At 39.6% G+C, this 20,295-nt stretch overlaps 1 protein-coding gene across 1 annotated transcript in view; it reads right to left on the reverse strand.

The window, feature by feature from the left end:
• Positions 1-20,295, reverse strand: part of ITGA2 (integrin subunit alpha 2) — a 108,945-nt gene that overhangs the window by 51,279 nt on the left and 37,371 nt on the right. Inside the window, exons 3-7 of the mRNA XM_015101301.4 lie at positions 9,822-9,931; positions 6,729-6,820; positions 3,083-3,197; positions 2,801-2,928; positions 160-308 (exon numbers count right to left, since the gene is read on the reverse strand). Coding sequence (XP_014956787.2) covers positions 160-308; positions 2,801-2,928; positions 3,083-3,197; positions 6,729-6,820; positions 9,822-9,931 — 594 coding nt within the window. The remainder of the gene's footprint in view (positions 1-159; positions 309-2,800; positions 2,929-3,082; positions 3,198-6,728; positions 6,821-9,821; positions 9,932-20,295) is intronic.

Here is a 20,295-nt window from a genome sequence, read left to right on the forward strand (position 1 = left end):
GGACAGAGGAGCCTTGCAGGCTACAGTCCACAGGGCTGCAAAGAGCTGGACAGGACTGAGCAACTGAGCATGCACGCACGATATATTTTTCTTTGTTTTTTCTTACTTATGAGCACTTCTATTTTATCAACATACTGACCTATTAGCATCATAACTTACCTTGCATACTGAATTGCTTTGAAGGTATTTGTAAGGTCTCCACCATATTGGTATGTCTGCGATGTTGCTTTAATCATTTCATTTTTGGATTTAAAAGTATTCAGATTAAACACAACTCTTGGATTATTGGCATATTGAATTAACCCCATCTTAAAGAGAAAAGAAGTTTATTACAGGCTTGTCTTTGTTATAAATCATTCCTATGTAACCAATATAATCAGAAGTGCATTTATACATGGGCTGATAGCTTAAGGGAATCATTTCCAAATTTTTTCTTAAGAATAGTTATTTTTCTTCCAATAGGATAACTTCCCTGTCAGAGGCCATCAGTATACAGCAGTGGGACTTATTGACAAGCATGATAATGTACCATTTATGTGCCATATGGTTCTCAAGAATAATAGCTGCAGCTTTTAAAGCACTGCCATATGGATGAATAGTAGAATAAAGTTCATAACAGGAAGACTTAAATAGATTTTCTAGTTACAAAAGGATATATACATGTTAACCATTACAAGCAATCATGAATGGAACATAATATATCAAGTGAGGATAATTATCTAATAAACAAGGAAGTATAGTTGAATACTAGGAAAAGTGACTGCTAATCAATGCAGTCAGTATAAATGTTTTCACTGTGCCGGATTTCTTCTCATCACAGACGTTAGAAAGGAAGCTGCTATATGTGTGCTTGGGACAGGACACTTCTGGTCTTCAGGGAAAATGCCACTGGAGAGGCTTATTTGGGAGAGCCGAGAGGGGTAGGACAACTTCGGAACAAGACGTTTGAGCATATACCCTAATCCTTTAGATCAAGGAGGTCAAACACTTTAGTTAATGTCCTTGTACTCAGCACTGAGATCACTCCCTATGCCTAGGATTTGGGGTTTCCAGAATGGGAAGTGGTTATAAGAAAATCAGTGGTAAAAGAATCGCTGAACTAGAGGCCAGTGTGTAAGGAAGGTGGGTAGGGCAAGGCCTGGATTTCTGAGATCAATCAGCTGCTTTTGCCAGCAAGGCCTGGGAAAACGACAAAAAAACAAAACAAAACAAAACAAAAACACATGATACTGTTGAACTCCTCTCTTCAAGGTAAGATGTAAGACTTGAGAGAGAGGAAAGGACCAAGAATAACTCTAAGAATCTCAAAATCTAAGCTGAGAGGAAGAGAGTGGTGACCCCCTGACGCAGCCCACAACTTCTGTGTGTGAGGGAGGGAGGTGGAAGGGAAGATGCGGTAGATTAGGGCTTACAGAAAGGTCACATTTAGGTTGGAAGGAGATGCTGAGTAAAACCACCTTTAGAGACGAAGGAGAGGCACTGGGGTTGCAAGACAGAAGAGGAAGGTCAGAAATTCCACATGGAAACTATTGAACACAGTAAGTCACGTTACAGGGGTAATTCATTTAGAGACAGAAAATAAACAGATACAGATGAAAACTTCTCTTATGAGGGGCTTTAACAGTGATGTTCTCTAGAAACCAGTACAAAACTTAGTCTTATTTAACAGAATTTTCAGTGAAACCCCACAGTGAAACCTTCAAAGTTTTGACGGATATTAATATCCTCTTGGTATTGGAAAGCAATGTTAATGGGGAAAACATGCAATGGTATTTTACAATACTGTATAGAGATGCAGAAAGACAGATTTCAATATAGAGAACGGCAAAGCATTTAGGGAAAAGTGTTCCAATATCTGTCGGGCCCTGGAGCATCAGATGCAACACAGGAACTGAAAACTCTGTGAACTGCTTCCTGTTGATATCGGTTCAATGCTTTCCTACAGCCAGGATGACCCAGAAAATGGCAGAGGCAACAAGAAAGAAAGAAAAAACCCAAAACTTTAAAAATGCTATTCAGTGTTATAAAAGCAGGACCTTTCTGCACCTTAATTTTGGTTGCCTACCACAGGAAGAAAGAAAACCAAAGACTCTTTAAAACATAAAGTTACACAAAACTACAGAGTCCATGGAATTCTCTAGGCCAGAATACTGGAGTGCGTAGCCTTTCCTTTCTCCAGGGGAGCTTCCCAACCCGGGGACTGAACCCAGATCTCCCACATTGCAGGCAGACTCTTTACCAGCTGAACCACAAGGGAAGCTCAAGAATATTGGAGTGGGTAGCCTTTCCCTTCTCCAGAGGAACTTCCCATCCCAGGAATTGAATGGGGGTCTCCTGCGTTGCAGGCAGATTCTTTGCCAACTGAGCTATGGCAGAAATATGCTATGAACTTATTTATAAAAATCCTAGAATTCAAAAATAATTTTTTCACCAGTAAAAAGAGAAAGTTATCATTATTAGTCCAAGTGTGTGTAAAAAAAAATACATAATGGATTTTAAAATGTATTGATTAGTGCATGAATTAATGTAAGAAAAACTTAGCAATGAAACATAATTAAGATGCTATATCACATATCCAATGCCTGTGTCAGAAATAGGAACCCATGCTTAAAAGACCAGCATTAGGCAAAGTTACGATAGAATAACTCAACGTAGCACAAATTTCAATTAACTTTCAAGATTACCATTAAATGCCTTTAATATGGGGATTGGACAAATGCAAAGATGAAGACTTCATCTCTAGTAATATTTTCTCAGAAAGAAAGCTGTGGGTTAGGGTCTATATAAAGAATGTCCATACCTGTGTCTTTGTGGGGCCTATATCTAGGCCTTGTACAAATTTTTCCAAAAAGTTCTTTACTGCATCCCAGGGGTAAATACTGTTTGATTCATCACATACAACTACAACATCTATCAAGGAAGGGCAGGCTACATAGGAAATGACAAAAGAAACATATTTCCATAAGTAAGACAAAAGTCACATCCACATGAAAATGAGACAGAGTAAAAGAGAATGGCACTTGCTGATACAATTTTTCCTGTCTTTTAAAGTAAGGCATTGCTTGGCACATTCATAACTTACTCTGAACTGCAGGCGCAAAGCTGGTCCGCAACTGAAAATCGGAACTGACATCAGAGCAAACCCCGGTTGTGTAATACTGACTTCCGCACTGCTGTGCCCACAGGGGACCACAGGTCTTAAAAAAATGAGAACAATAACAAAACACAGAGCAAATGTTAACCTTCCACCTTGCCATTTGTGAAGCTTAGGAATCATTTCCCTTCTAAGACACTAGGAATCACCAACTCTTGAAACTAACAAGTCAACAACGTCTTTGAGAGAAAGTGCACTGGAGCCCACAGAGGGGAAGGAGAGGGTGGCAGACGTGCTGTGCCCAGTGGCAGGCGTCTCAGGGACAGGGACACTGGGACTGTCAGTGTAGGGAGGAGCCCATCAGCTGCTGCTGCTGCTAAGTTGCTTCAGCTGTGTCCGACTCTGTGCGACCCCATAGATGGCAGCCCACCAGGCTCCCCCATCCCTGGGATTCTCTAGGCAAGAACACTGGAGTGGGTTGCTGTTTCCTTCTCCAGTGTATGAAAGTGAAAAGTGAAAGTGAAGTTGCTCAGTCATGTCTGACTCTTCGCGACCCCATGGACCGCAGCCTATCAGCCTTCTCCATCCATGGGATTTTCCAGGCAAGAGTACTGGAGTGGGGTGCCATTGCCTTCTCCGAGCCCATCAGGTGACCCACCAAATCAGAGAAAAGGGGTACCATCCTTTCAGAGAACAACCAGGAGAAAAAAAGGGGCCAAGATCATTTTTTGGTCTCTCAGTTACCTGGGTCTCACCTGACTCATCTATAAAATGAGGATGATCAGACCTCCTAACTTAAGGCTGTTGTGAAGACAAAATGAGTCTATGTCTATGAAACACTTAGAACAGTACTGGGTAAAAGCAAGTGAAATGTCATTGTTAGCCAGCCTCATTAGCATTATTATTCCTTGAACATATGTCTCCTCCTGTCCCTTCCATTTTCACTATTCAGGACAAATCATAAACCCTGTGTCCCCATAGGCCAGGCAGGCAGCTTGGCAGAGAGCTTGGGCCAGGTGTAGATACCACTGTGAGTGAAGAGCCCACACCTGCTGTGCAGGGCAGACCACCGTGGCTCCTGCCCACCGGCTGCTGTGAAACAGGCCCTGTGTGGCTGAACCTCTCAAATTCTCAAGGAGAATCAAAGCAAAAACTTAGTATGAAAATTTATAATTAAAAAAAAAAAAAACCTTTGAAACACTCTACATGCTAAACAAATACAAAGGAACTAGTAGGCTCATGAACTGGCGGTTTCTAACTCTGCAGTTATCAAAGCATTTCTTTGAGGACTTCAGAGCTGCCTCTATCCACTCCCTAGAACCTTCAGTCATCCAAGCTAGCGCTTGTCTTCTTGTGCACACCATACTCCAGTTATTAATATCACCATTAACCCAGTCCCAAAGCTCTCCCTTTCAGTAGCCCTTGAACAGCAAGAACTCCTGATTAAATCACGTGGGGAATATCAAGTGTCTGTGTGCTAGTTGCTCAGTCATGTCTGACTCTTTGGACTGTAACCCATCAGGCTCCTCTGTCCATGGAACTCTCCAGGCAAGAACATGGGAGTGGGTTGCCATGCCCTTCTCCAGGGGATGTTCCCAACCAAGTGATCAAACCCAGGTCTCCTGCATTGCAGGCAGGAAATATTAGGTTAAATACAAATCATTAGATGTGGAAGGAGAAAAAATAGGGAAGACAAGTCTAGTCATGATCTTTAAAAAATCTACAAAGTTTAACCTTATGTAAAGCTGTGGAACAACTATTAAAACTTAACTGAAAAGTGTGGACTTGCAAAAAGTGATTGGAAGAATGAAAGGGAACTTATTTGACCCAGTTTAATTGTTGGTAGCTCAAAGGAGAAGCAGCTGTGGTCATATTTCATGCTCAATGAGCAAGGCATAGTTTTCCCCTTGTAAAACTGGTTCATTTTGCCAATTAGGGGAGAATCACAATTGATGCCTTGGGTATGTTTACCAAATGAGATACCAATTACTGATTTCCTACATCCGCACCCCCAAATTGGTTTAGCTTAATCACCCTGAAAAACTAACTCATGAAGTATTCAAAAATATTTTCTGGTTGTAAAAGCAATGGAAAACAACATTAAGGAGTTGAAATTAGAATATGCCAATTGTTAATGCCAGAACAGCATTCCAGCTTTAAGCCCAGAACTTAAGAAGGTTCAAAAAATGTGATGATTGTCAGTCTTTTCCACAGTATTCTTAAGAGTATCTTAAGATTTTGACCTTTTAGGTATGGAAAGGAAACCTTAGCTTTTTTCCTTTTCATTTCTTTTTTTCCTCTTTACCTCTTTCCTTCTACTTGCTACATTGACTATTAAATTAACCTCAAATTCTCTTCAACATTTTATATATATAAGGTTTATAAAAGGTTTTACACGTATGTAAAAATTGATAAAGTTACAGATTAAAAATCTGAAGTTATAGATTAAAAACTTTGAAACATATTCTGTAATCCCTATACCTCAATATATTTTCTTTTTAAATTTATTCAACTTTAAAAAAGGAAACAAGAAAGATAAAACAACCCTATGATAAAGACTTCAGAAGATTATAAACCAGGAAGATTCATTGAAATACTCATGTACGCATTGATCCAACATATATTGTAAGCAACACCTAATTCACTAGGTGGTACCAAAATCTAATCTCTCTCAGTAAAAACAGAATCATATTTTTCAGTATTGATCACATTTTTAGAGAAATCTGTATACACAGGCTTTTAAGTTAGCATGTCAATGCAACATGTCATAATTAAGCTTTCTAAGATGATTTTAACAGAGATATACAACTAGGTTACACCTACATGGGCTGGTAGAAATGTCAAATGAGGTTGGGTGTTTGTTTGCTTTTAAACTCTTTTTGTCTTTCTTTTATCTTTGGGTGTGTGATGATTTTCTTTTTCTTTTTTTAACACAGTCGTGTCTTTTAACAATTTTTTATATTATTTTTTTCTGTTAGTTCCAAGGTCAGAAATTCTCTCAGAAAACTTCCATTTTCTTCTAGTTTTTTAGATGAACTCTTTAGTTCACTTGGAAGTATATTTGGATATGCAAGATATTCACCAATTAATTGTCCCCAGACCACTTGTTAAATACAGCATTCTCTTCCACTCTGATTTGTGGTGGTCTTTACACAGTATTCTAGAAACTAAATGAGAGTAAATGCTAACATGAAATGAGTCCAGATCATTGCTTTAAATAATATCAGAGTAGTCAATGATTATCAGAAATTATCAAAAACAAAAGGACTTTGTAGCTTTGAAACCTACTTTCTGAACTAGCTGTATCTATCCAGAATGTTTCTACAGGAAGGGGAAATGAGAGCTAGAATTCTGTTGTTATCAACAAATACAAAACACATTTTTCAAGGGCAAAGAATCGTTGTTCCTTCTGCCTCCTTTCCCCAAAACATTCTGTGGCAACATTTTTGCTAAATATCCTAAGATGCTTACATATCAACACATTGTTCTTTCACGTTGGCTCTCCTCTAGCATAACTTATCCAAAATTCAAGTTCGAACGTTTAAACCTCAAGATTTGGTTTGCTAGGAGGGATGGTCAGAAGACACTGACTTCATACTTGAGAGGAATGAGAATTTGAAAAGTAAACACTCACAAGAAATCCTCCTGTTCCCAAGTTCCTTGTCACTGTCAAGCCAAGGCTCATGTTGGTTTTCATCTCAGTAACATTGGAAATGCTCGTGGAAGCTTTCAAAGGGGAAAAGATTTTTAAAAGTGGTTAAATTATCATTTAAAGACTTTTTTTTTTCAATGTACACTCAGGTTTATATGTAGCACTGAGTTTAGTGCTCATAATGTGTAATCAAGTGTATGGAAACGAGATGTTTCCTTGATCTGGCTGCCTACTTATATGAGTGAGGCTACAGAATATGGTTCTCGGGGGTGGGGTTTCCAAAGGTCATGATGACTCCATCTAATGCTTTATTCTGGATCAGAAAAAAAATTCTTAAAGTGTTATCAAAGAATGCCACATGGTCAAATCTGGCCCAAAGCAACAGTAAGTGAACTTTAGAAGGCCATCATGACACTAACATGTAGAATAATAGACAAATCTCTCCACCCTTCTCTCTCCCATTCAGCTCAGGCAATCATTTGCTGTATCCATTCTTGACCTACTGAACACTGAAATTTTTTTCAATAATATCATGTTTTTCATTATCCTCTAATCTCTGCCAAGGTACATATGTGTGTATATATAAACATACATGTACACAAACCTGTATACCTCACATATTAGTTTTTCATTATCCTCTAATCTCTGCCAGGGTATGTGTGCACATATATATACACACATATATATACACACGTATACATATATATAAAATTGCACTATTTCTGTAAATGTATATATACATCATTTATCCTAAACTGTGTTCCTCAGTCATTTAGTTATGTCTGATTCTTTGTGACCCCATGGATAGTAGCCTGCCAGGCTACTCTGACGGTGAAATTCCAGGCAAGAATACTGGAGTGGGTTGCCATTTCTCATTCCAGGGAATCTTCCCCACTCAGGGATCAAACATTCTTTACCAGTGTACCACCTGGGAAGCCCTAATCCTAATTATCTGCTCATTTATATACATATGCATAAAATTTCTAAAGATAAATAAATATATATATATATTTAGGGATGAGAGCTCAAAAGTTTTATTATACAGTCTATCCCCTATTTCCCAGGATGCCCATTTTAAAACGTCACCCTTCTTCTCAAGCCTCTAAATTCAACCCAGATTCCATCACTCTCTAGTGCAAACAAGATAATCACACTCAAAGGGTAATCTCAACTTCATTCATCTTTACCTAACAGTCCTTTTAGAATTCTGACTTGTCTTTTTCCTCTGTGTTTCAGAGAAGGGAGCATTCTTCATAAGACTCATTTTCCCAGGTACCAGAGACATTAATTTCATCCAGTTAACTTCATTCTTGATTGGTCGTCACTCCCTTTTATTGCCTCCTTCCTCTCTCCTTATAAATATGATCAGTCAGTTCAGTTGCTCAGTCGTGTCCAATTCTTTGTGACCCTATGGACTGCAGCCCCCCAGGCTTTCCTATCCATCACTAACTCCTGAAGCTTGCTCGAACTCATGTCCATAGTGTCGGTGATGCCATCCAACCATCTCATCCTCTGCTGTCCCCTTCTCCTCCTGCCTTCAATCTTTCTCAGCATCAGGGTCTTTTCCAGTGAGTCAGTTCTTCACATCAGGTGGCCAAATATTGCAGTTTCAGCTTAAGCATCAATCCTTCCAATGAATATTCAGGACTAATTTCCTTTAGGATTGACTGTTTTTATCTCCTTGCAGTCCAAGGGACTCTCAAGAGTCTTTTCCAACACCACAGTTCAAAAGCATCAATTCTGTGGCGCTCAGCTTTCTTTATAGTGCAGCTCTCACATCCGTACATGACCACTGGAAAAACCATAGCTCTGACTAGATGGCCCTTTGCTGGCAAAGGAATGTCTCTGTTTTTTAATATGCTAAGTTGGCCATAGCTTTTCTTCCAAGGAGCAAGCATCTTTTAATTTCATGGCTGCAGTTGTCATCTGCAGTGATTTTGGCACTCAAAAAATAAAGTCTGTCACTGTTTCCATTGTTTCCCCATCTATTTGCCATGAAGAGATGGAACTGGAAGCCATGATCTTAGTTTTCTGAATGTTGAGTTTTAAGCCAACTTTTTCACTCCCTTTCATTTTCAGTCAAGAGGCTCTTTAGTTCCTCTTCACTTTTTGCCATAAGGGTGGTGTCATCTGCCTATCTGAGGTTATTGATATTTCTCCCAGCAATCTTGATTCCAGCTTGTGCTTCATCCAGCCTGGCATTTTGCATAATATACTCTGCATATAAGTTCAATAAGCAGGGTGACAATATACAGCCTTGATATACTCCTTTCCCGATTTGGAGCCAGTCTGTTGTTCCATGTCCAATTCTAACTGTTGCTTCTTGACCTGCATACAGATTTCTCAGGAGGTAGGGAAGGTGGTCTGGTATTCTTGTCTCTTGAAGAATTTTCCACAGTTTGTTGTGATCCACACAAAGGCTTTGATGTGGTGAGTAAAGCAGAAGTAGATGTTTCTACTTACAGGATCATCTCCTTTTTATTAGAAAAATTGTTTCTTAAACCTGCTTGCTATCTTATCAAACTATTTTGCCAATTCTCCTTCACTACTTAACTTCTGGAAATAGAGGTCTGCTTTTGTGGATAATTAAAACCCAGCAATTCCAACAATTATAAATAATTCCAAATAGTGATTTTTTTTTTAGTAGAACAAGATCATTTTCACGTGATCAGAAACACAGAGTGTTCCTCAGCACCCCCCAAATTATCCCTAGTGCTGATGTTTCTATACTGAATGGTTTATTTTGGGGAGGGAGAGAAGAATGAATAGTCTCAGATTTCTGTTAGCAATCATCAAAATCATCCTCAATGTTGGTGGAAACTGGTCCACAGACTGGGCCAGATGGTCCAGGAGGCAGCATGTTTCCCACACATCTTACTTAATTAGGTCATCAAACTGTGCTGGAAATTTGGATACAGTTGGACCCCATGTGACTACAGAGATAAAGGCAACAAAAGCTGCATATATTTCTTAAAGGCAAAACTCTGACTGGTTTTGTTGTCTTTTTTCAACTGAGTATATAACAAGATTTTGATATGTATTCAAAAAAAAACCACGTTGCTAATTATAACTTACTTTGCAAATTCAATTTTTCACATGTAGTGGTGGATAGATCAACAGGACATTTATATACATCTCCCATTCGGTTCTTAGGAAAGCCACTCCATGGTGAACCAACCAGTAACCTAGAAATAGGGATTTTATTTTCCATTAGACATTAAATGTTAGCTATAGTTTCTTAAAGGTAAAGCTGACCACAAAACAGTAAAAAATCCACATTAAATTTCAGTTTAATAAGTAGACAGTTTCTATTTGCTCAGCTATAACTTGTTCTTTTTCTTTTCTTCTTAGCTGATGAAGAAATTGATGAACATCTGCAGTGCCGCTGTCTTGCCACAATACCTGGGAGGTCTCTCTAAAGCATTTCTGTCCAATGGAAATATAATGCAAGTCACAAATGTGAGGCACATATATAATCTTAAGTTTTCTAGTGGCTGCATCAAGAAAACCAAGAAAAAAGCAACAGATGAAATTAACTTATTTAAATAATATATTTTATTTAACTCAGTATATCCATACTAACTTGCTATCAATATTAAAATTACTGAGCTATTTAACATTCTTTTTCCATACTAAGTGCTTGAAATTCAATGTGTATTTTATATTTTAAGCACAATCAAGTAACATATCAAGTGCTCAGTAGCCACAGGTGGCTGCTGCTGCTGCTAAGTCGCTTCAGTCGCGTCCGATTCTGTGCGACCCCATAGACGGCAGCCCACCAGGCTTCCCCGTCCCTGGGATTCTCCAGGCAAGAACACTGGAGTGGGTTGCCATTTCCTTCTCCAATGCATGAAAGTGAAAAGTAAAGGTGAAGTCGCTCAGTCGTGTCCGACCCTCAGCGACCCCATGGACTGCAGCCTTCCAGGCTCCTCCATCCATGGGTTTTCCAGGCAAGAGTACTGGAGTGGGTTGCCATTGCGTGGCTACCATATTGCTCAGTATAGCTCTAAAGAATGAAATAATATTAAAACCTAAAGCAAGAACTAACATTTGTTGAGTGTCTTCCATGCCCTGAGCACTTTCATATGTTATTTAGGGAGCATAAGTTATCTAAGTGGCTTTATGTTTTACTGTCTATATAAGGGAATGCTCAGCAAAAATACAGAGCGAGTATACTGTGGGTCTCTCCTTATGTGCATTGTGTTTATAGCTGGAATACAGAAGCAGAGGTCAGAGATATGTGCTAACATTTTCCTTTTGGATAGTTTCACTTCCTACAGAGCTTTCCAAAAAGATACTAAGCATTTCCTTGTAGAATAACGGGACATTTCTGGCCAAGAATGGACAGAAAGAGTCCATTTAACAGTCTGATCTTTAGAAACTCCTGTAGGTTAACTACTCAGCAGCAACCAGTAACTAAGGAAGCATATTTGACTCAATGTTTTTTCCTTGTCAAAGTTGGGAAAGATTAGATTATTGATTTATGAAACTGAAATTCTTTCATGATACTTCTGTCTAAATATTTTGTCATTACTGATTAAACAAAATGTGCTCAATTAAGTGCTATAGTGAACTAAGAGAAGTCTAAGGCACGTTTATGTCTACTAAATGTAGTAAAACTGTTTTAAAAAATAACAAATAAAAAATAATAATCATAATGAATGGAAAGATATCAATAAATTGCTCTTCTTGAAAAAAATTTAAACGGTCAAAGGAAGCTAACATGGACATGGAAGGATGAAGCTGGTAGCTGGCATTCTTATCAGAGGGAGCAGCATAAACAATCATGGAAAGAGCGAAATACAAATTATTTTGAAAGAGTTAATGATTCAGTAATAATCGTCTCCCCTTATCTTATACAAATATTCTCAAGCAAGTATTTTGTAGAGGATTCTAGAAGACTTTAAACCAGTTAACTTTGATTACAGTTAGAGTTGCAAGTTTTTGTCTTCTCATGAGTAGATAACTTTACCTAATTTATCTGTTAAAATATTGTCTATAGAAACCATCTACAAGACAAAAAGACCGCCTAATGAATAGGAGAAAATATTTGCAAATGCTAAGACCGATAAGGGATTAATGTACAAAATATAGAAACAGCTCCTACAACTCAACATCAAAGGGAAAAAAAAAACAAACTAAAAAAAAGGGCAGAAAACCTGAATATACATTTTACAAAGAAGACATACAGATGGCCAACAGGCACACAAAAAGATCCTTAAGATCATTAATTACCACAGAAATGCAAATTAAAACCACAATGAAATATCACTTCATACCTGTCAGAATAGCTATCATCAAAAAGACCACAAATAAGGAATGTTAGTGAGGATACAGAAAAAAAGGGAGCTCTACGACACTGTTGGTGGGAATGTAAATTGGTGCAGTCACTGTGAAAAACTGCGGAGGTTGCACAAAAATGAAAAACTGAACTATCTTATGACCCAGCGATTCTACTCCTGGGTGTATACCTGGAAAAAAAAAAATGAAAATGCTCATTTGAAAAGATATGTGCACGTCAATGTTCATAGCAACATTATTTACAATTGTCAAGATATAAAAGCAACCTAAGTGCCCATCAATAGATGATTGGATAAAGAAATGTGGCATATACATATACGCACATACATACATACACACATATGTAGGTAAAGAGTCTGCCTGCAGTGCAAGAGAGTTGGTTTGATCCCTGGGTCCAGAAGATCTCCAGAGAAGGGAATGGCAACCTACTCCAGTGTTCTTCCCTGGAGAATTCAGTGGACAGAGGAGCCTGGAGGGCTGCAGACAGTCGCAAAGAGTTGGACATGACTGAGCAACTTTGACTTTCACATACACCTACAGTGGAATACTACTTAATCATAAAAAGGATGCCATTTTTATTATCAAACTTTATTTTAAAAATTTAGCATGCAGTCTATTTGATTGAATGAATTTTTAACTATAGAATATAGTTGGTCTGCTATAGGATAATGCAGCTCACATCACAAGTTCAACTTAAACCTTGAATTTGGAGTAAAGCACATAAGACTGTTGCTAAATGTCCTCAATCACCACTTTGTTGCCTTTTGGGGAAAGAAAATCCAGAGGTAGTGGTTGGAGATAGATGCTGCTGCTGCTGCTGCTAAGTCACTTCAGTCGTGTCCGACTCTGTGCGACCCCATGGACTACAGCCCACCAGGCTTTCCCATCCCTGGGATTCTCCAGGCAAGAACACTGGAGTGGGTTGCCATTTCCTCCTCCAATGCATGAAAGTAAAAAGTGAAAGTGAAGTCGCTCAGTCATGTCTGACTCTTAGCGACCCCATGGACTGCAGCCCACCAGGCTCCTCCATCCATGGGATTTTCCAGGCAAGAGTACTGGAGTGGGGTGCCATTGCCTTCTCCAGGAAATAGATGCTACTTAAGTAGAATTCCACATGAGCTATTTTAAAATGTAAACTGTCTTCAATCTGAATTTTTGATTAATTTTCAGCTAATAATTTCTAATGGTAACATTATAACAAGGTTTTATAAACATGCATCTGTAATTTTTATTTTAGTCACAAATACAGTTTTTTTGCCAAAAAAAGAGAAAAAATGACATTTTGCCATTTGAAACAACATAAATGGACTTGAAGGTATTATGCCAAGGGAAATATGTCAAATAGAGAAGGACAAATACTGTGTGATATCACTTATATGTGGACTCTAAAAAAATAAAACAAACTAGTGACTATAACACAAAAGAAACAGACTCATGGATGTAGAGAAGAAACTAGTGGCAACCAGTGGGGAGGGGGAGGAGGAGGCACTGTTATGTATAAAACAAACAAGCTGTAAGGATACATAGCACCATACAGGAAATAAAGTCAATACTTTATAATAACTCTAAATGGAATATAACCCTTAAAAACTGTGAACCACTATGTTGTACACCTGAAACTTTTACATTTGTTAATGTAATATTGTACCTCAACTATACCTCAATTAAAAAGTAACACATCAAAATATTGCCTATAAAGAGGAATGCAATAGCACCAGACATATAGGTTAAGATTTCTGAAAAAGATAGAAATGGATATGTTGGCTATAAGTCCCAATATTTGGCTTAGTGAAGGATGAGAATCAAGGAGCAGGATTTGAAGTGCATGTTTGAGCAGATCTGATGTTCTTCAAGTTCATGACAACTCAGAGAAAATTAGGAAACTTATGAGAATTCTGTATTGTAAAAACTATCTTCCAGCAGCTTGATTTTCTCCATTTGTACAAGTCTGTGGTCTTCATTCCATAGTGGGACTATACAGAATTACCTCTAATCTTTGTGTGCAGGATACATTTTAAAATTTAAGAAAGAGACTGAAAAATGAAAAAGGATTATATATATGTATAAAATGGAATCAATTTGCTGTACACTTGAAACTAACATTATAAATCAACTATGATAAAAAATTTTTTTTAATTAAAAAAAGAAAGAAAGAGATAATTTGGCCTTTGCTTTATTTTCCAGGCCTGTTTTCTTCTACTTCCCTGAAATTCTGTATTTTAGTCATTAGACTCTGATCTGGTGGAGCAGCTGGGTTCTTCTTGCTTCTAAACTTTAACATGTGCTGTTCCCTGACTGGAAAAATTTTGCTCATTACTTAGTTCTCCCATTAGACAACCACTTCCTCCAAGAAGTCACCTGGTTCTTCTACATTTGAGCAAGGTAGATTGCCTAAGTAATTTCTTAGCCTCTGAGCTTTTCATCACATTACCCTGTAAGGGCCTGCTCCCTGACTAAATACCACTCACCCCCACCCCTGCCCCCCATGGAGGAAAAGTCCATGGGGACTAGGAATCCTGCCTATAGCACTGAGTGACTAGGTGTCAAAGGAATGAATGAAAAAAAATGAGTGAAGAAACAAATGGATGACTGAGTCAACATTATTTTTTAAAATTTCTATTAGAGTTCAGTTGATTTGCAATGTTGTGTCGATTCTACATTATTACCTGGCGCTTCCCTTGTGGCTCAGCTGGCAAAGAATCCACCTGCAATGTGGGAGACCTGGGTTTGATCCCTGGGTTGGGAAGATCCCCTGGAGAAGGGAAAGGCTACCCACTCCAGTATTCTTGGACTCTATAGTCCATGGGGTCACTAACAGTCGGACACAACTGAGCGAATTTCACACACACACACACACGAGAATTCTCTTGCTAAGGAAAAGTTGAATAGAAAATTTTTATTTCTTTTTGTCTGAATTAAAGATAAAACAAGCAAAATAAGAGGTGAAAAGACTCCACCGAGTTGAGAAGAAAGCATTATATGGGTACTCTTCGGTCAATTGCTCCTGATTCAGTCTCCACGTAGCTACCACGTGTCAGACGCACGTCTTTAGTTTTTAAACAAAGGCTGACTGTGGAGTCTGTAGGGAACAACATAGCACCTTATAGCAAGAATCTATAACAAAAAGTGTGGCTTTGCCCCTTTAAACTGTGGGAATTTATATTAATGACAGCAAATCTTACAACAACTGATGCTGTATAGGAGGCTTTCTGAACATTATTAAGTTCCTTTGCCAAACGGGTCTGAGATTATTTTATCTCCATTTTATAGATGGAATCACCGAGAGAGATGAGCAACTTACTAATATTCACATGGGTCGTGAAAGCCAAGCATAACTGATTCTGACATCCAAGCTCTTAACCCTTAGGCTATTTATTCTCTTTCCTAAATAGTGGCAAGAAGGCCTGGCAAAGGGCCCAGGTTGGGAAAACTGTCTGAACAGATGAGTCGGCTTCCAGAATCATAAAGGAGTAAAAACTGGAACCTGAGGGTCAGACACACACCTACTGAGACGTGGGTTGTAGGCCCTGGATGTGCTGTGTACAGTCAGGTAAGAACAGCATGTGTTCAGACAGTACCAAGTATGGTCATTCAGGCAGCTTCTGTTGTACAGCTTTCCTATCTATCCTTAGCTTATTCCAGAGAAACACACCGAGAAACATAAGTTGAGTGCTCCTCAGCTAAAATTTAATCATTTTGTTCTTCTGGGCCTCCAGCCGTAGAGCTGCATCACTAGCTATGCGTTTTCTCAGTGAGAAAGCTCGAAAGGCCACCTGCTGTTTCCTAGTAAGTCTTCCCTGGACACTGTCTCGGCCTCCCTTCCACCTCACCCCAGAATTCAGGGTTGGATAACCTCATGGTGCTGGGGGGTTATGACATCTCTACCACCACCGTGAGAATTAGGGTCCCTGCCCCTGCTCCCATTCATCAGACAAGAAGAAATGAAGCCTCTGTGCAGCTATATGCCATTTAATGAGAAATTCATGACAGGGCTTGAGAGTCTCACACAGAATGCATAGAAATCTCTGGCGGCACCACCCCATATTAAACTCTTACCACAAAACAGTAGAGGACAGTGGCAACCAGACCATCATGTCTGTTGAAGAACAGCAATGGTGTTCTCACTGTGTATGACTCATTCTTTAACTACTGAGAACCACATTAGTTAAGTAGGTAGTCATAGGTCATACTAGCGATTACAGGGAAGGTTTGAAAATCCACTGCCCACCTCCTTTTTTGGCAGTGTTTCCAGCAGATTCTCCTCCTGTCTTGCATCCAGTGAAATCCTCGTTCCTGACAACTCTCCCTCAAAAGGAGAGGTTATGACATCACCTGTGGCTACTCCGAGGGAACTGTGACATTCTCAAATTAATCAGACAGGAAGATGAGGGAGGCAGGTATATTTATCTACAAAAGTTTATGTAATCAGCTATAGCAGGAAGAAACATGCAGGGAGAGAATGTTATAAAGGTGGGGGACAAGACACCTCAGCGGGTAAACTAAGTGTGGCGAAGCCTCTCTGAAGTAACAGATTGAATTTAATCACAACCAGGCAAAGAGCTGCATGAACAGTCGTGTGTGCTGATTCTCAAAACAGAACAAAATCCCAAGATATAAACTTCTCTTTTCCTACAGTGAAACTGGGAATTCTTCCAAGACTACTTAAAATAACACTTACTGTTCAATTATCTTGTGGGAAAATAGTGATTATATAGAGTTCCAAAACATAGCCAATTTGCCCACCTCCAGTGGAATTCAAAATACTTTGTTTAGTTAGTAAATAGTATTTATAGTGGTGTAGGTAGTTTTAAACCCACAATCCAGGGGCTGTTATAAATATCTTCCTTTGGTCTGTGAGTCTCTAAACTCTCCAAGCATTTCTTTGATACTAGAGATTTTCCCAGAGATTACCAACAGAGGTGCACTTAAAATACTAGGGCAAAGCATGTTTTATTTGATTAAATACATGTTTCTTGAGGTCCTAGGAGACTGACATGTTGTACAACTCTAAGGAGTTCCATTCCCACATGAATGGTGTACCTGGGCCTTGTGCAGTGTACAACCTGTGAAGCTGTACATGGTAGCCAGGCAAACTATGTGCCAGACTCAATTCTAGGCACTGGGGATACATTAGTGACTATAAATTAGTCAAAAATTTACGGCCCCAGACTTCTCTGGTGGTACAGTGGATAAGAGTCTGCCTGCCAATGCAGGGCACTTGGGTTCTATCCCTGGTCTGGGAAGATTCCACATGCATGGAGCAGATATACCCACGCTGCACAACTCCTGAGCCTGCATTCTAGAGCTGGAGAGCTGCAACTCCTGAGCCTGCATTCTAGAGCTGGAATGCCTGTAGCCCTTGTGCTACAGCTGCTGAAGCCCATGCACCTAAAGCCTGTGCTTCACGACAAGAGAAGTCATCAAAATGAGAAGCTGCAACAAAGAGTGGCCCCATTTGCCTCTGCTAGAAAGCCCATGCCCAGTACAACTAAAAATAAACAAACATATTAATAAATACATAAAATTAAAAAAATTATGGCCTCACAGAAGTTACCTTCTAGGGGGAAAAACAGACAATAAATGTAATGAGCAAGTAAGACTTATGGTAATGGTGATCAGTACTTTGTGGGACAAGTGAGGAGGGCAGAGTCAAGAGCGTGGGGTGGAGGGTGTTGCAATCTTTATTAGGAGGGCCAGGAAAGTGTCACTGAGGAGGTGACGTTTACGTAAAGAGTTGAAGGAGGGAAAGGAGTAACATCTTAAGACTCTGGTGGAAGAGAAGTCCTGACTATGAGAACAACAGGTGCAAAGCCCTGTGGCTGGCACAGAATGCACGAGGGGGAAATGGTGGGAGATGAGGTCATGTTAGTAATGGGCCTGGATCACAGATAGCCTTGTATGAAATTGTAAGGACTTGTTTTTTCCTCTGAGTGGAAATATGAGAAAGCCACTGGAGGGTTTTGAGCACAGTATTGAGACGATCTGATACTTTTTAGGAGGATTTTGAAGGTTCCTCTGTTGAGAATGATTGCATGGGAGTGGAGGTGGAGCAGGTGAAGCACTTAGAAGGCACGTGGCACGATGCGGGCAAGAGCTGATGCCAGGCTCCTGTGGGGCTGGCAGAGGGAAGGTGGTGACAAGGTGGTAACAATATATTGTAAATTTATTTTGAAGGTAGGACCAGCAGTATTTCTTGAGAAGTTAGTTTTTGAATGAAAACAAAGCAAAGGGTAACCCCAAGGTTGTCGGCAAGAATTAAAAGTAACCAAGTGGCCATTGTCAGATAAGGAGGATATGGTCAGTAGAGCAAGACTCCAGCAAAGGAAGCTCAGAAGTTCAGAGGGAGGTATTTTCAGTTGGAAATGTCTATCAGCCACCCACAGAGTTGTTTTGTCTGGCAGTAGAAGCCTACTAAATGTAACACCCACATTAAGATGAGGCATTTCAAAGCCTATAGCTTATAAATAAATATGAATATTATTCCTTATACTGTTTAGTTCCAGGCCACTGACAACACAAGGAATCCAGTGAGTTCCATATGGCTACTTGCTTGGAACATAAAAGGAGTTTGTCATGGGAAGAATTCACCTGTAACGATTTCCCATCTCTAGGAAGGAAGAAGACAGGTAAGAGTTCATTTTTAGCTCTTGGTTGGGAAGCACCACTACTATAATTTATGAGCTAAACTCTAGCATATGTTTCAAGGCAATTTCAGCCTCCTGGCCTCATTGTGCTGCCCCAGACTTCTCTGGCTGCCAGGCTGCTTCCTCAAACAGTGGGATGGCTACATCCTCAAGATCTTTCAGTCCCCCGATGCAGAGTCCACTGACCCCATTATTGCTAGAACATCTTAAGCCTATAATAGTTTTATCTCACAAAACCCTGGAAATCAGCTCTTGAACTGGAAGCAAATGAATCAATAAAAACTGATTCTGTTACACTGACGCATCCAACATGAAGTTTTCCTGAAGTTAAAATAAAAAGCCAAAACAGTCAATTTAATGCCTTGTGACGATATAAATTCCACATGCTTGTGCCCCGGTGGGGAGGAAAGGAATGCTTTTAAGGTCACACATTTTTATGTCTCAAAATCCATGAGACAGTACCTTTTAAATAGATGCTTCAGCAGATAGCTATCAATGGAAAGAACTGGAAAAGCAACAATATTTGTAAACTATAGTTTATAAGACACATAAGGAAATATTCCTGTTTCCATATAAAGAAATCCAACTCTAAGAGTTTGATTGGCAACAGAGCCTAGATGTGCACCTACGTCCTTTCACTCCAAACCTCCAGTTCTTTCTGTCATACTAAGCTGGCTTAGAACCCTTCCAGGAGAGCTATCACTGTGGTTCCATCATCTGGGTCCTAACCAAATTAACAAATAGGTCCCACCTATGCCACTTCGCATTTACCAGATCCTTCTTAAGACAGAGTCAATGGATGGAAAGTTTCAGACAAGTATCCACCAGAAAGGGGGGGGGTGCGTGAGAATGTGTGTGGGAGTGTGTGTGGGAGTGTGTGTGTGTCCCAGCACCATCATGAATGAACTTGTTCTGAAAACAGACCTTCAGGCATTAACACAGAGGGAAGCTTAAAACGATAAAACTAGGTGGTGAGTGAGGCTAAATGTGAAAAACTGATTCTTTTGAAAAAACCCTGATGCTGGGAAAGATTGAAGGCGGGAGGAGGAGGGGCCAACAGAAGATGAGAGGGCTGGATGGCATCACCGACTCAATGGACATGAGTTTGGGAAAACTCCGGGAGTAGGTGATGAACAGGGAGGCCTGGTGTGCTGCAGACATGACTGAGCAACTGAACTGAACTGACTGAGGCGGCGAGGCATGGAGGATTTTCACAGATCATTGAAGGTCTCCAGAGTCTCTGGCTCAGAAGATCTATTCCATAGGCAAGTCACAAAAGGTGGGCATGTATGTGTGACCCTGTTTGTGGATACACCTACAAATTTGTGTCCAGAGCTGGGGAAGGAAGAAGTTAGTTGGAGCAGGGAATATTTAAAGTGCCCTTTCTAATATAATGCAAATCATTGAAAAAAATGTAGCCATAAAGATGATTTTAACTTAGTGGAAAAAAATTAGCAACTATGGTGTGACAAAGATAGGTAAATCAACACTGGAGTGGTCTACGGGGCTCTAAAAGGAACTTGGTTGCCTATCTACCCTGGCCCTACTGCCAGCCATGGGAAAGTCATTGTTGACAGGAGACACACCACTTTGTAGACCTAGTA

This window comes from Ovis aries, chromosome 16 (genome assembly GCF_016772045.2).
Source record: "Ovis aries strain OAR_USU_Benz2616 breed Rambouillet chromosome 16, ARS-UI_Ramb_v3.0, whole genome shotgun sequence".
In the NCBI taxonomy this organism is placed as follows: domain Eukaryota; kingdom Metazoa; phylum Chordata; class Mammalia; order Artiodactyla; family Bovidae; genus Ovis; species Ovis aries.